At 37.0% G+C, this 16291-nt stretch overlaps 2 protein-coding genes across 8 annotated transcripts in view; both read left to right on the top strand.

Moving 5' to 3' along the window:
- Positions 1–2350: 2350 nt before the first annotated feature.
- LOC121380152 lies at positions 2351–8901 on the top strand. 2 transcript variants are annotated; one of them, XM_041508942.1, is made up of 7 exons: positions 2351–3108; positions 3304–3509; positions 3655–3790; positions 3927–4091; positions 4216–4401; positions 4549–4686; positions 8326–8901. In XM_041508942.1, exons 3-7 carry the CDS (start codon positions 3677–3679, stop codon positions 8482–8484), a joined length of 762 nt encoding a protein of 253 aa, XP_041364876.1. In that variant the 5' UTR covers positions 2351–3108; positions 3304–3509; positions 3655–3676; the 3' UTR covers positions 8485–8901. The 2 variants fall into 2 exon arrangements, with proteins under 2 accessions (XP_041364876.1, XP_041364877.1); XM_041508943.1 differs by lacking the exon at positions 2351–3108 and having other exon boundaries at positions 3137–3509.
- A 3155-nt stretch (positions 8902–12056) lies between these two features.
- Positions 12057–16291, top strand: part of LOC121378737 (trinucleotide repeat-containing gene 6C protein-like) — a 57823-nt gene continuing 53588 nt past the window's right edge. For all 6 annotated transcript variants that reach the window (XM_041507025.1, XM_041507024.1, XM_041507028.1 and 3 more), the window contains exon 1: positions 12057–12301. The gene's annotated coding sequence lies outside the window, so the exon portion shown is untranslated. The remainder of the gene's footprint in view (positions 12302–16291) is intronic.

Below are 16291 nucleotides of genomic sequence, written 5' to 3'. Positions count from 1 at the left end.
GATCTCTTGTTGGGGAATTCTATACTTGTGATAAGCCAATGAAAACCGAGATCGGTACGACCCGTCAAAAGTGTTCCACTTTCAAAATCATGGCTTTGTTTTTGACCTGGATAAGCCAGCGTAGTGAAACCAATGCGGAGTGTGGCATCATATATGCACCAAACGTAATTGGATTTTCTGTTCTATATGCTTAAATAATAAAAATATTCCAGGGAATGTAGTTTTAAAATGGCTCAAAATACTATTTTGGCGTAATTTGTACATGTCATAATATTAAGAAATATCTACAGCAGTCCTCTTGAAAGATGGACGCCATGGCTACCACAGGTCATATTGAGAATGCCTCCAATCTTTAAAATATTCTCTATGATGTCTAGTAAATGTGTGCAAAGTCTCTTGCTTAAAAATTATCAAAAAGTGCACAATTTGGTAATTTTTGTGCACATATCTGCTGGATTATTTTATGTGTTTCAGGACTTAGTCCAGAACTGGCTATATGCTAATACACTGATTTATTACTGCTAGTTCTGGACTAATGCCAATTAAAAAGTTCTGCTTTAATGATTAAAATAAATAAATAAATATCTAGGCCTGTTTCAGTCAGTTTCATTTATAAATTTTATTCCACTTAGTACTTACTCCTTTCACTGGTGGTCATTAAAAATGTTTTGGTGGAAGAGGGTGAAATGCGGTAATAAAATGCCATAGCGATCACACTGACACGACTTTTGATACAGCCACTAATTTCAATTGCTTACAAATAGAATAATTCATGTAAACAATAAACAAAACAGCAGGTCGAAGTCACGTGTGCATCATCACATCAGATCCAGTTTGTAGATGACAAAAAAGACAACATTGGAAAAAAAGATACCTGCAATTTTTCAATCCAGTGCACATGTGCAGCAAGTGAATATACAGCGACACGCTTTACTACCTTCGAAATAAATGTCATGTTTTGCAATGCGGTCTTGTGGTTTACGTCGAATACGCCAGCAGACGCTTTTCGAGCGCCTTGCGTCTTTACGTCATATCACGTGACAAATTAAACTACTTTCCAAACACACCATTGTAACAACACTGCTGATTTGTTTTGGGAGCATTTTCCCTCCCCGAACCCCCTAAAAGATCGGGCGCTTCTTATTTTATGTATGTATGTATGTATGTATACATGTATGTATGTATGTATACAGTGTATGTATGTATGTTTGTAGGTATATATATATATGTATCTATGTATGTATATATATATATATATGTATGTATGTATGTATGTATGTATGTATGTATGTATGTATGTATGTATGTATGTATGTATGTATGTATGTAAGCCTACATAAGACTGTCAGATCAAATGTTGGACTTTAACATGCTTATATCAGATTAATGTTGAAACACGCTCACTGGGGCAGACTGATTGGCGCCAGAAAATGCGCCCCAAATGAGAAAAGGTGGTAGAAATGGGATGCAGACGATCCGTCCTCTGGACATTTCGTCCACAGACGATTCGTCCACCGTACATTTCGTCCACGTACATTTCGTCCACAGGCAAAAATTACCTTTGGACAATTCGTCCACTAGGTTTATTTTAATATATATTCCTTGCACGGCACCAATACAACAACAACAAAAAATTATATATATATATATAACTTATTTGATATGGTAGATATTTTTTATTTTTTTTTAAATCGTTGTGTTTGATATCCCGAGGGTGGTATGTATGTCTTTATGTATGTTCACAAAATATTGTGCAAGCATGCTTGTTGTGGACACAAACGTTCGACTTTGGCAAGGCAATGTATCCAAATAAAAACAATATACTCAGGAAAATAAATTAATACCAATCCAAAAGATAAATAAAAATGTTGACGCAATTATGTTGTTAGGATTCTTAAATGTGAATAAATTTGAATCAAGAGTCCTAGATATAATTGTTCAAACATCCGTTTGACCGATGTTGGTGTGGGTAGGGAATACGAGGCTTAACGGCTGCCATATATAATTACATTGTTACTTTTACAAACACATACTAAGGAAGATAATACAATATTTAATTGCTGTTCATGTTGGGGTGTAAAGCCCCTAAATTAGTAAGACCGATCCTTTGATGTCTCCGCCTGCCCCGTATTTAGATAGTCTATTAAGTTGTTTTGGGTTAATTGATCAAACTAATCCATTGATGTTTGATGTTTCTACCTGTTCCTGCTCACAAACTTAAACCAAATTCACTGTAAAAGATGGCACCGTTAATTATGAGTTGTTATCGTCATGACTCAAGTAGACAAGCAAGGGCATAAATAGGCCTATACCATAAGGTAAAAAATTTCGGAATTTGTTCACAATGAGTAATATTTGTCTGTCATGCAAAAGGAGCGTAAAGCCACGCCAAGAAGGATTGCAATGTGAAGGTTGTTTTAAATGGCAACATCGACGCTGTGGTACAGGTACGTTAACTTTGTCATTTTATTTGTTTGTCTTTCCACTTTCCATTAAAACGTTCCATTTCTTTAGTACATTTCTGTTTAGCTATATAATTAGGTACAAGCTATAAATTTGTTATTTCTATATAAATAAAATAAGATTTTTCATATGAACAAAGAACTAGTGTTGAATTAGAATGTAACTGTAACAATAGTAAAATGCTATATTGACCGCAAACGTCTTACTATATTTACGTACTCCCTCAAATCAATTATGATGTAATATATTGCGTTATACGGTCGCCATTTCGTCGTCCATGACTATATGTGCCTTTTAGTAATTATTTATCTAAAATTTCTCATTATAATCTGAGCCCTCAAAATATATATTTACGCACCATCTTTTTTATGTACAGGAATATCACGAGATATATATAGAGCAGCAGTAAAGAATGGGACGGAAATCGACTGGAAATGTGAGATTTGTGTTTGCACAACATCTGATACTCTGTCACCACCACCACCTAGCTTTTCTCTTCCTCAAGCGACGCCAGTACTTCGTCTTCCACCTCCACCAGGTGTTTCACTTCTACCACCACCGCCGGGATTTTCTCTGCCTCCTCCACCGCCAACCACCAGTTCTGCTCCTCAACCACCACGACCACTGGTACAATCACATAGCGAGGTATGTCTTATTGTTATACCTTGTTTTTGTTTTAACACCGATATTAAAATATTATATACTTTATGCAGCTTGACATTATGTATATCGATGCTATTATATGTTTCATGTTTTTACATTAGACAGAACACTTAATGACTTACAGAGGTTTTTCCTGTTGTGCAATTCTATTCATTTAAAGTGTATTTTACATTTTAGAACACGTCGTCAAGGTCACAAATTGATGTTGGAACGTTTGCTGTTCAACTTGATCAGTCGAGCATAACGGGTGAACCAAGAGCAGAGAGCACACGCCTTTCATTTGAATGCAATGCATCGCAGACCATCGACATTTCTGCTGTGTTGCCTGAGGTGCCAGTTTTGCCAACTCGACCAAATATCTCCTCATATGCATTACAAGAAGAGTAAGTATGTCATTGTTTTGTTTAGGTTTTTTTGTGGGTTTTTTTTTGGTGGGGGTGGTGGTGTATGCGGTTGTTTTTTTGGGGGGGTTTTATACATGAAATATAGACTTACAAAAGTAGTGCACTAAGTATTCTTATATTATAGGTCACTGGTTGAAACGAGGCCGATGGAGATTAGTGAAACGGAGAATTACACTCCGGAGTTTGTAGTGGTAGACCAAGGAACAGATAGAGGGAAACCGAAGCTGATTGAAACAATCGGTTATGCCTATACCAGAAAGGTAAATACATGTGCATGTATTAATATAAAACAATAGATAAATTATACTAGTATGTGATCTTTATTTATTAATACACAATTTTTATATTATGTATGTGTTGAAATAAATTAACCACGGTGTCTACCATGTATTATAGAAAGTGAATGGCGACCGAATTAACTGGACTTGCAGTGTTAGAGGAACCCACAACTGGTGCAAAGCTACAGTTAACCAAAATGGGAATATCTTTTCTCGAGGCAAAGTGGAGCACAACCATCAAGCAAAACCTGGACTGCTACATCGAACCGAAGAAAACAAACAGGTACATTTATTCCCATTATGCAATTCGTTAATGATGTTTTATTTAAAATATTGCACTTGCTAACGTTATTTGTTTAATGTCTTTATTGTGCGTAACTACATAAAACATGTTTTCTTCCATTTAGGTCAAAACTCTAGCTGCGGAGCACATTTTTCGGTCGGCAAAGGAGATTGTTGAAAGTGTGAAGCTTGCTGCCGACCAGGTTGAAAATATTCAGTCTGACTCGTGTACGTTTGATAGCTGGGCAAGGAAGGCCAATCGACATCGAAAGAAATTCCGACCCGATGATCCCAAAGACCTGCAGTTTGATGTATGTATAACTTACACGTGTTCTATTTAGACTTGAGGAAACTCCTGAAAAAGTTACCCAATTGGTTCATAAACCATGGTTATAATGTGTTTAGTGCTACTCCTTTCTTCTTTCCTACCTTATGAACAATGTATTTAATATTTACAGGTTGATGTAGAGTACTTGTGCTCGGTAGACTCGGATGCAGAAACGTTTTTTCCAAGCGTCAGTCCGTGTCAACGAACAGCGGCATCTGATTTTTGCAACGCCAGCTCAAGTTCATCAGCTGGCCCAGGCGAAAACATGGTACGTCGATGGAACATTTAAAATCATGGCGCCTCCTTTTGTGCAACTGTTTGGACTCCATGCATTCGTCAGATCGGGAGAGACAATGACCCAAGTACCACTGGCGTTTGTTTTGATGTCGCGAAGACAAACAATCGATTATTTAGGGGTAAGTGTTATATTGGTATTGGTATTTATACTTTTGTACATTTATTTTAATGTATTCATGGTAAAATACAACACGTATACAATGTGGGCAAGTTTTAAAAAAAATTAACATTTTCGCTGGGAGAGTCACATTCATAAGCCTTTATATACCAACAAAGATTTAAAGATATTTATTTACCGTATCTGTTGCAAAGTTATGTTAGTGTTTTAAGTATTCACTCACGATATTGACTAATTAATATTTTTCATTCATAGGTATTCAACAGTCTTCTAGAAAAAATGCAACAACAGCCACAAGTGAGACGTGTCGTGTCTGATTTTGAAGCGGCTACCTGGGCTGCGATACGCGCCGTACTACCACATGTTGAATTGAAAGTATGTTAACTATTTAGTATTATAATTATAATTTTACTGTCATCATTTTACGATTTGTTTACATTTTAAAAAATTTTAAATTTTATAATGTTTGTTTCGGGTTTTTATTTATATATATTTCACATTTTTGTTTGACGTTTTTCTTTTTAGGGGTGCTTATTTCACTGGACCCAGGCGGTTTTCAAAAGGATCAGACAAGAAGGACTGGAAAAATCGTACCATGACAAGGGACGCACATACGTATTCCTGAAACAAGTTCTGTCTCTGCCTTATTTGCCAGCTGAGGATATTGAGGAGCAGTTCGAGCGACTTTGCGCTGTTCCGGAAATCCCGCCAAAGGTGGAGAACGTTCTTGCATACATGAAAAGAACATGGTTCAGAAGTAGCGTATGGAAGGTGGAGAATTGGTCCATTTTTAGATTGCCAGTAAGTACATGTTTAGTATTGTTGTTGTGTTGTCCATGACTAATTTGTTATATATTTAGTTATTTTTATTAGTAGTGGTAGTAGTAGCAGTAGTAGTAGTTTTTATTATTATATCTACATGGTGTGCTTTTTCACATTCAGATTCGAACTAACAACAACACAGAAGGCTGGCATCGGAGAATCAACGCAAGGGCTACCAGAGATGGAATCCAGTTTTACTTGTTGGTTCCTCTCCTTCTACGCGAAGCGAAGTTAGTCAAAATGACGATGGAGCGAGTTAGCGACGGACGGCTTGGACGTCTACAGAGATCCAAGCAGAGGACGAGGCAGGGGGAAGTTTTCCAAATATGGACACAATACCATGATGGTGAAATTTCTGCCAAACACCTTCTTCGAGCTATTGGACATTTGTTGTAGCATAGGCTGTAGCATAGGCTGAAACGCAATGTCATATGTTATGACTGATAATTTAAATTAAATTGAAATGAAAAGACATGGTTTTTTGCTTTGTTTGTTTGTTTATTCAAAATGTTATTATTAATATTGTCACCTTGCTATTATATGAAGTTTACCTATTGAAGTGGGTCGGTGGTCTCAGAAAAGTTATTACTTTTCTTAATGCCAAATTACAACGAAAAACAAATTGATCTGATCTGGTCTGATCTGCCTACGAAAAGAAGATGCAAGTTGTGTGTGTGTGTGTGAGAGAGAGAGAGAGAGAGGGGGGATGGGAAGAACGGAAATCGGGTACAAACGAATCGTCGGTGGACGAAATGGACACGGCCAGTTAATAAATATTTTGAAAGTGTCATTGATTTGTGGTCGTAATTTATATTTCTTTGATAAAGCAAACCACTTAATAATGATAATAATCAACTACACTGTCAAAGAAATAATTATTTATAGTTATATAGTAAATTCTGTAATTGAGTGGACGAAATGTCCGATGTGGGTGGACGAAATGTACGTGGACGAAATGTACGGTGGACGAATCGTCTGTGGACGAAATGTCCAGAGGACGAATCGTCTAGAAAGCGTAGAAATAAAAGGAGGCAAGTGAAATTTGGAAAACAAAATATTAATGAATAAAAAGAAATAGAGAATAATACATGAGTAGCCGTTAGATTCCATTTATCTCACAACGAGTTCTTTTAAAATGTATCTAAAGAGCGAAAGCGAGTTTGATACGTTTTTAAACGAGTTGTGACATAAATGGTAATTAACGGACACGAATGTTTTATTCTGTTTCTTACATATCCTCAAAAACCAGGTTTTAAGCAAATTTTAACATCTTTTTCGACTAAAAGTTAGTTACAGCCGTTGCACTTGTAGCTAACTTACGCGTCACAGACACATGATTGCATTTACACTATACGTCACAGTGTAATCTATTTTCACCGTGTTTTTTGTTTTTTTATTGGATGCATGGCACTGGTGCCCTGGTCATCACCTAGGAGCAGCCAGTCGTATGTCTTGAAATTGTTAACACACGTACGTGTGTAAACAACCCATGTGTTATCAAAAATAACGCATGATGTTCCCACCAATGGGTATGTAAGAATTATAATTAATAGCCAAAAATAAGATCAAAGTGTCTTCTTTTTCTTTCTTTTTTTAATTTGTAATTTACGCAATTTAGTTGGCTCTTTAAACTGAAAGCTGAAGTCCACTTTTTTTCTTTCTTTTTTTCTTTTTTCTTAATATTGCACTAATACTTGATTGAAACGTTTGCAACTCTCCCATAAAACAATATTTGCTTGTCTTCGTCATTTAGCATTCCCATTACCAAAGCTGCAGTGCACATGATTCAGAATTTCTAACTAACCTGGCAAACTCAAAACAAAAAAACCTACATGTAGCAAAATTGTTTAATTGCATTTTTTTCTATATTGATGACCTCGTAGACTTCGATAATATTACGTGATAATGCCTGCAGTTCAAAAGCTGAAGTCCACTTTTTTTCTTTCTTTTTTTCTTTTTTCTTAATATTGCACTAATACTTGATTGAAACGTTTGCAACTCTCCCATAAAACAATATTTGCTTGTCTTCGTCATTTAGCATTCCCATTACCAAAGCTGCAGTGCACATGATTCAGAATTTCTAACTAACCTGGCAAACTCAAAACAAAAAAACCTACATGTAGCAAAATTGTTTAATTGCATTTTTTTCTATATTGATGACCTCGTAGACTTCGATAATATTACGTGATAATGCCTGCAGTTCACCTTCCATTGATTTATCAACCAAAGTTAGAAAAAATCCTTTTCATGCCTTGATCTTTATATAGAGATTCAAATCGACACTGGCTTCCACATATATCAAACAATATTCGTCGGGCATTTTGGCATAGAAGTTGCTTTATCATGCAGGTTATTTCCAAGTATTTCAAAACTTTGACGGCCAACATGTAGATGCCATTTTTATGATATGACGCATCAGTAACAAACATGAAATGGGATGCAATACCTTATGCAATACCTTTTGCTGAACACATTTGAGGACTGCTACACCTGTACTCTTAACAGGGGCTGCGAATACCTAGTCGAACCCTCCCACTCGAAATGTTGGGTACGGGCCTGTACACAGACACGTATCCCGAAGGCAGTCAAGGTCATCTTGTCTGAACGACCATTTGACCCCGCCGTGTACAAGGATACGATTTCTAATGCAATAATTGTTGTGTTGTTCAGATTTCAGGGCAGAATGGAAACACACTGAGGCCTACAAGCTGGAAGGTGGTGATGATTTTGTCTCGAGGTTTTCAAGTTCAGTTGGTGCGCACCGGAGATCTGTCTTGGTTTAATGTGGAAGCTATGCATGCCACGTACTCCACCCAATGTTTTCCATAGCATCCAGAACTATATATCTGATGATGGCGATATTGTGTCCAGTACGATATCGAATGGTGGCGATATCGTGTCAGTATATCGGATGGTGGCGATATCGTGTCCAGTACGATATCTGATGATGGCGATGTCGTTTCCAGTACGATATCTGATCGTACAACCCACCCACTTATTGATAAGGCACCTGCCTAATTAATGATCAGGGTACTAACAATGAAGACAGAACAATACTCTAAAAACATACCTCTGCTGATTGCATTTGTACTGGCTTGATACTTCTGTCTTCGACACACTCCCAGTGAACTCGGTTAAAGAATGGGCCCATGACAGACGTGCTTGACCTTTTGGTGGATGTAAACACATGTCAAATGGTTGATTGTTTGATTCACTTCTAATATTATAGTAAATTAATTAAATGTGTATTTATATGTATGCGTTGTAGTGGAAATGATTGGCAATACAAATAAACATATTCTTATTCGAATTCGAAATAACGAGAACGACCGATTTTGTATATGATCATGATTTAATGTCTCTGGTATTGCAATTAGCTACTAAATACTTTGCATTCCTGTCATGCTTAATGAACTTTATCACGATGTGTACTGTCTTGTCTTTGAAAACGTGCTGATAACAAGTAGTTTGCTGTTAATCTAAAAGAGTAACCTATGTGGCAGCGCGAGTGTCTTCTCGAAACCATTGGTGGCAGCCTAGCTCGAGCCACCCCCAGCCCTCCCCTTATCGATATCAATATCAATATCAATAAAGGGAGGGCTGGAGGTGACTCGAGCTACCGGCGGCCGAGCTGGGACAGCAATGAGAGTCGAGTGGTTAGAGTATCCTACATGAGAGAAGGAAGCCACAACATAGATCTGTAATTACTAGTTAGTGATTAGCAGAGGCAGTGTTCACACCCATAGCCACTCATATTTACAACAACAACAAAAAAACATTCTTATTTAACGTTGCACTCAGCACATTTTAATTATGGCTAATTAATATGATTACCCCCATACTTGGTCTAGAGAGCATATAGGCTACTCCTGCCAAGTAACACGAAGGATATTTTACTTGCATGTGTTTTCTTACAAAGAGGATTGCACATACCACAGCCTTTAATGTTCTAGTTGTGGGATACTGGCTGGATCGAATTTTCTACCGGCCTCGGTGGCGCAGTGGTTAAGCCATCGGACTACCTACTGGTAGGTACAGGGTTCGCAGCCCGGTACCGGCTCCAACCCAAAGTGAGTTCTTAAGGGCTCAATGGGTAAGTGTAAGGCCACTACACCCTCTTCTCTCTCACTAACCATTAACCAACTAACAACTAACCCACTGTCCTGGATAGACAGCCCAGATAGCTGAGATGTGTGCCCATGACAGCGTGCTTGAACCTTAATTGGATATAAGCACGAAAATAAGTTGAAATCAAATCAAATCGAATTTTCTGTCCATCTAAGGATCAAGCACGCTTCACTAGACACACATTGTCAGGAGCTATCTGACCTGTCGGACAGGACGGTGGGTTCTTGAATGTAGGACCAGTTGTTAGTGGATACTGAGAGAGAAGTCGGTGTGGTGGACTTACATTCTGGGCAGGACCCGGTACACCACAAAAGCTGGTCATGTCAGAGTGTTTAATGTGTACATTCAGAGCAAGCTGTTGTAGTGCACGCCTATCATGGGCCAGCGTACACTTTTTTTGAAAATGAAAAATGTCGATCAACATTTTTCATTTGGGGATGTACACTTTTAGGGGGGGGGGGGAGGGTCAAAAGTGTACTCTTTGTACACTTGTGAAAATTTTGAAAATTATGGACTGCCCCTTAGTGTCTCATAGAATTAAAGCCAAAGGGAAAAGGTGCGCAGTTTGAATGAAGGAAATTGGATGCATTTTTGAACGGTCTGCCGAAAGTAAAAGGAGGGGAGCTATATATGAGCTAAGGAAGGAAGGAAATGTTTTATTTAACGACGCACTTACGGTTATATGGCATCAGACATATGGTTAAGGACCACACAGATATTGAGAGAGGAAAACCGCTGTCGCCACTTCATAGGCTAGGGGCCTACTCTTTTCGATTAGCAGCAAGGGATCTTTTATATGCACCATCCCACAGACAGGATAGTACATACTTGTAACGGCCTTTGTTACACCAGTTGTGGAGCACTGGTTGGAACGAGAAATAGCTCAATGGGTCCACCGACCGGAATCGATCCTAGACCGAAGGCGCATCAAGCGACGCTTTACCACTGGGCTACGTCCCGCTCCACATATGAGCTGGTCTGCTACATAACACTCAAAAGAAATTCTAATTTCCAGGCTGGCAATATTAGCCAATACAATTGCAGTTTAAACTGTTCAGTGATATGTTTGAATTAACTTCAGTGAATACTTACTACTAGTTAATTAGCGCCGTGGAGTTATAGAGACTAACTGATGAATCCTCATTGCTAGTTTAATCAGCGTCATGGCGTCACAAAGACAATGATCACTGATCAAATATCGCCTGCAAAACAACCCAATTATGCTTAATGAAGCACTAATTGAGTAATTGACTTCAACACTAATTGAGCAGTCTCACCGGCTGATGTTTCCTCCATGTAACAGTACAGATCTACCAACGACAAACAAATCAATAGCAAATTGTGCTTCTGTGCATTAATTATATTTATTGCAGTATTGCATTCTTTAGTTGTGAAAATCCATTATGCAAATTGTGTGTTTCCACGCTTTTCTTGTTTTTCCATCTTAAAAAATCATAAACATATATACTTTATTTTTTTTAAAAATAATAATGGAAGCCCGTACGTCTATGAGTTCATATATAACCATCACTCTTCTTTTATGCTATAGAAGTTACCTTTTCAGTCTTATAAGACAACTTTTTAAAATCCATTGTTTTAAAAATAATTAAATTCGATGATTACCCGTCTTATTGTTAGTTGTGCAGGAGGTAATCGTTTTTATTTATAAAAGTAATCTCGGTAGGCCTACTTGTAACTTAATAACGTCAAATATAAAACAACGTGAACAATAACAAAATTTAAGATAAACATGTCAGTTAGCATGCTAACATCATTTCATATGCAACTTTTAATTTCACATAATGGGATTTATTATTTCTTTTTTAATATATTATTTTTAATATATCTCAATTTGTTTTTGTATGTTCAGATACTGATCAGGGCTGGACGTAGCCCAGTGGTAAAGCGCTCGCTTGATCCGCGTCGGTCTAGAATCAATCCCCGTCAGTGGGCCTGTTGTACTATTTCTTGTTTCAGCCAGTGCACCACGACTGGTATATCAAAGGCCGTGGTATATATATGCTATCCTGTCTGTGGGATAGTGCATATAAAAGATCCCTTGCTACTAATGGAAAAATGAAGAGACTAAGACTATATGTAAAATTACTAAATATGTGACATCCAATAGCCGATGATTAATAAATCAATGTACTCTAGTGGTATCGTTATGCAAAACAACCTTTAAGATACTGAACAAACATTAAACATTAGTCTTTTAGAACATACGTGCAGCAAAATCAGGTCACATGACAATAAAACATGCGCAGTAGACCGGCATTTAACAAGAAGTGGGAGCTAAGTATGAGGTTGCCGAACTTGGCCTCTGTGAAGGCCTACTGGCTCAACTTAAACAAGTAAACCAATTCTGTGGAAATCTGCAATAACGATGTCTCGGCACCGGTGCTATGTAGATACTACAACATTTTGAAACTGTTCACGTGTATATTTCCAAAGCATTTTCTGTGATATAAGTGCAATCTTTCCAGGGTAGGGAAACGGCCATTGAATTCCTCTAAAGGTGAGTATTTTCTCAACCGATGTTCGACCTCTGTATCATGTAATACTGATGGATTAAAACATTTCTCTAATCATTAATGTACTTTTTCCTATATAGATGTAAATGCAAAAGAACAACATCAATAGTAACCAGCTGTTTGTGTTTCCTGGCGAATGAGCTGTTACTTGATGTGTCTGGCTTTTTTTCCTGTGTTTTTTTTTTTTTTTTTTTTTTTTTTGCAGGCAGTTCTTACTTGTAAATATAAAACATCCAGTTCTTTTTCATATATTTGAGATTAGTGTTTTCTCATTTTATGTAATGAATGGTACTACGTTAAATATTTAGCTAATTTGCTTTGCACAATAATTTTTCATTCAAGGAATACGATTTAGGTCACGATCCGCTGTTTGCGAGACGGGTAGCCATTTTGTTATGGACGCCATTTATGGTTTGGAGCTCATTTAATATTCAAAATGGCGTAACTCTAGCTTAGCATCCGTCAACATCAGCAGGGCGTAGTCAAAATATTACGATTCGAATTTATGATTTTTCTATTTTCTTTTTATGGAGATTCCGAAGATATTGTTCACTTTGTTGATGTCTGATGATGTTTCCAATACATTCATTTTACAATTTTATCTGTAACATCTGGTTTCAAATAGATGTCTGGCACATACTGATATAGCCCAAGTACTCTGACTGTAAGAGAGCTAGACGGACATTTGGACATAAACACGCTCTCATTACAGCCAGAGACCAACCTATGTCTTGTTTTGGCAATTCCTGACTACCAAACGGTAGGCAACGAGTCCCGCTCTAATACCACAACAATCCTATGTTTGACGTCAAATACCTTTACATCAATCATTTTCGAGTTAAGTGATACCAAAAAATCCACATATTAATCACTAATACACTTACTACAGAAAGAAACCCGACAGCACCCACATTCAGCTACGCTTCGTGACACTCCATCGCAACAATTGCAAAGCTCGGCGATCTATTTCGAGACGTAGACCACGTGATCGCGCACTGGGCGATTCCGCCTTGTGCAGCAGTTACAGGGGGCGTCTCATATCAAGCGAAGTTACAACATGGAAGAGTTGGCTAATGCCGTTTTGGATGAATTTGGATTTCATTACGTCATTAAACCAAAACAATTACACATTATTGATTCCATTTTGAATTTGAAGGATAAATTTGGGGTGTTATCGACAGGATACGGCAAAAGTATGTGCTACGTACTGCCTCCTCTTATGAGACGACCCCTGTAACTGCTGCACAAGGCGGAATCGCCCAGTCTCGAAATAGATCGCCGAGCTTTGTAATTGTTGCGACGGTGTAACCTATTGTACTAACTAAATCCTGATTGAACAAAATAAATTTTCCAACAACAACCACCACTTTGGCGGGCGGAAATCTTTCCGTTGCCAAAGACGTATTACGCTAAGACATGAGTCACGGCACTTCAAGGCTCGAAATTCGCCAAAAAAATATGGTGCCCCAAAAACAAACATCTGGGCCAAACTTACTTTATGTAGCCCAAATACAGGTTTTAAGAGAAATATTTAAGTATAAGCATATGAAAAATTAAAAGAAAACTGACAAGCAAATTAGGCGTATCATAAAATATTGTTTGTTTCCGGTTACTCGACCGACCCTAATTTGAACCTGCCGACCATAGAACTTTTTTTGTATATCCAATTTTTTTTTTTTTAAAATATAACAACGATTTCCATGAAAACATTCCAAAACTATCACAAGCACTAATTTGGTGTCATTTAGGGGATAACCCTACTGTCGCAAATTTAGTTTTATTGGCGACCCGTTAGCCACGAAATATTTTCTTCTAACAATTGATTTAATTTGATTAAGTTACTTCCCTTCAAATTGAAGTTCGGTAACTTTCGGGCGAAGAGTCGGAAAATTGTTTTTACGAATATATGCGATCTTTTTCGATTCACGTAGCGAGTTGTTCCGATTAATAATAATAATAACTATATTTAATGATTTACTCCAGTGACAAACTGGCCGTGTAGAAATTTAGTGACCTTCTGATAAACTAGGGGAGGGAATGTTTACTGATACTGATGAAGTTTACTGCCAAATCAAATGATTAAATATGTCAGTAAGATCTCGATGCTTTTTGTTATTTTTTGTAAGTGGTCACTGTGAACTTCGCGGATTGCAATCGATGCTGCAACTCAGTGTTTCATCATGTTCTAATTTCCACTTCGTTATTAAGTCCCTTATTAAACGTACTATTTTCTCCACTGTTTATGTCATATTTTAATAAATTGATTTAGCAAGGGTTGTACTTGTTTTCATTACAATACACGTTTCAGAATTAATACATATATTTCAACGTAACCACACAGGTGTCAAAAAGGAAATAAATATACAGAACTTCAAGTTTTTTTTCGCTTCCTATTTATTGTGCGCAGGAATATTTACCACCGTGTAGCGGTCTCGTGGTATGTTCTTGCTCACAATAAACGTGTGCAATAAATAGGAAGCGAAAATAACATGTGAGGTTCTGTATTTATTACATACCTTTAAAATATATATATATATATATCACTAACGGTGTCCTTTTTGCATTTTTTCGCATTAGGTCCTGACATTTTACAACTCGATAACTAATTGCCGGGCTACGGTGATGTCATGTTTAATAAATACTCATAAACCGCTATAAGCGGTTATAATTTTTGCACCAACAATTTGTCGTTCGTGTCGATATTGGTTTTGCATAACCGACAGACGAATGACAAAATTGTGCGTGCCAAATTTTATGCCCTGGTTATGGAGTGTTTTGCTGTACGATCCAGTGCTCATTGAGACACAGATGCATGCACACCCGCACACAGAGAAAAAAAATCTGCACTCTACAATATTTTTTTATTTATGTATTTTTACAACTTTAACATCCATGTGATATATCTAGATTAGGTGTAGCTTATGTTTGAGACATAACAACTACTGAATAAACAGTTTACTGGGGTGCCGTTAAAAAAATCTTTTCCAGGTAATATATTCAGACTCGTGTAAATATGTGAAAAAGCCCTAGAAAATGAACCAAAATGGTGCTCAAAAGTCCTGGAAAATGAAAATGTTTTAAGTGTATGAACCCTGGGCTCAATGACAGTGGCTACCAGATATTTTTTCAGGGCTACCACAGATGGCTACCAGTAAAAAAAATTAAGGTCAAGGCCTGCAGTGGCTGCACTTTTACTATTTTGAAATTCTCTAGTTAATTAAAAAATTTGGGCAGTATCCCACTTGGATACTAGAATTAATTGTGAAGTTTTTAAAACACTTTGACTTCTATACAAAGTTCTAAAATATACTTACCTTGATTTTATGTATTGTATTATACTTTTCACCCACAGCTCTTTACACTGTGGTTTTACATAAATATATATATAAATAATATTTTCATATACTTATCATTTGTGACGCCCAATAGCCGATGTGTATTTTTGTGCTGGGGTGTCATTAAACATTCATTCATTCATTACCACTTGGATACTCACATTTCCAAATCTGGTATCCCACCTGAGAATTTAGTATCCCACTTAAATGAAATTCATAAATAACATCGTAACAAACTTGGACGACAATGTTCTCGTTCCCAGTCTATTTAACTGAAAATCGAACGTAACGTATATTAATTACAGTTGAAACGTACAGCATTACGAGCCCTCTCTCCCATGAATTGACAATGCTGAAACGTGTTGTACACACTGTGAATTGTTGAAACAGATTTTTTTTCCAAATAAAAAATGCCTACAAGAAAACGAAGGCTGAAAGAATTGGAAAAACAACGGAAGGAAGAGGAAGGAAAATTGTCCACACTTTTTCATTATTTCATGTAAAAATTATTATTATTATTAGCTATTTAACCTTTAGACTACTGGAATAATTTTTGCCCAAATCCACGTTGAGTGGGTACAAGTTTATACTTTTTATTCAGATACATTAGTTTAATGTTTTCCCTAGCTTGTTTTAGCA

This window comes from Gigantopelta aegis, chromosome 8 (genome assembly GCF_016097555.1).
Source record: "Gigantopelta aegis isolate Gae_Host chromosome 8, Gae_host_genome, whole genome shotgun sequence".
NCBI lineage: Eukaryota > Metazoa > Mollusca > Gastropoda > Neomphalida > Peltospiridae > Gigantopelta > Gigantopelta aegis.
The sequence above is the reverse complement of the archived record's forward strand: the minus strand, read 5'-3'. Positions and strand labels throughout refer to the sequence as shown.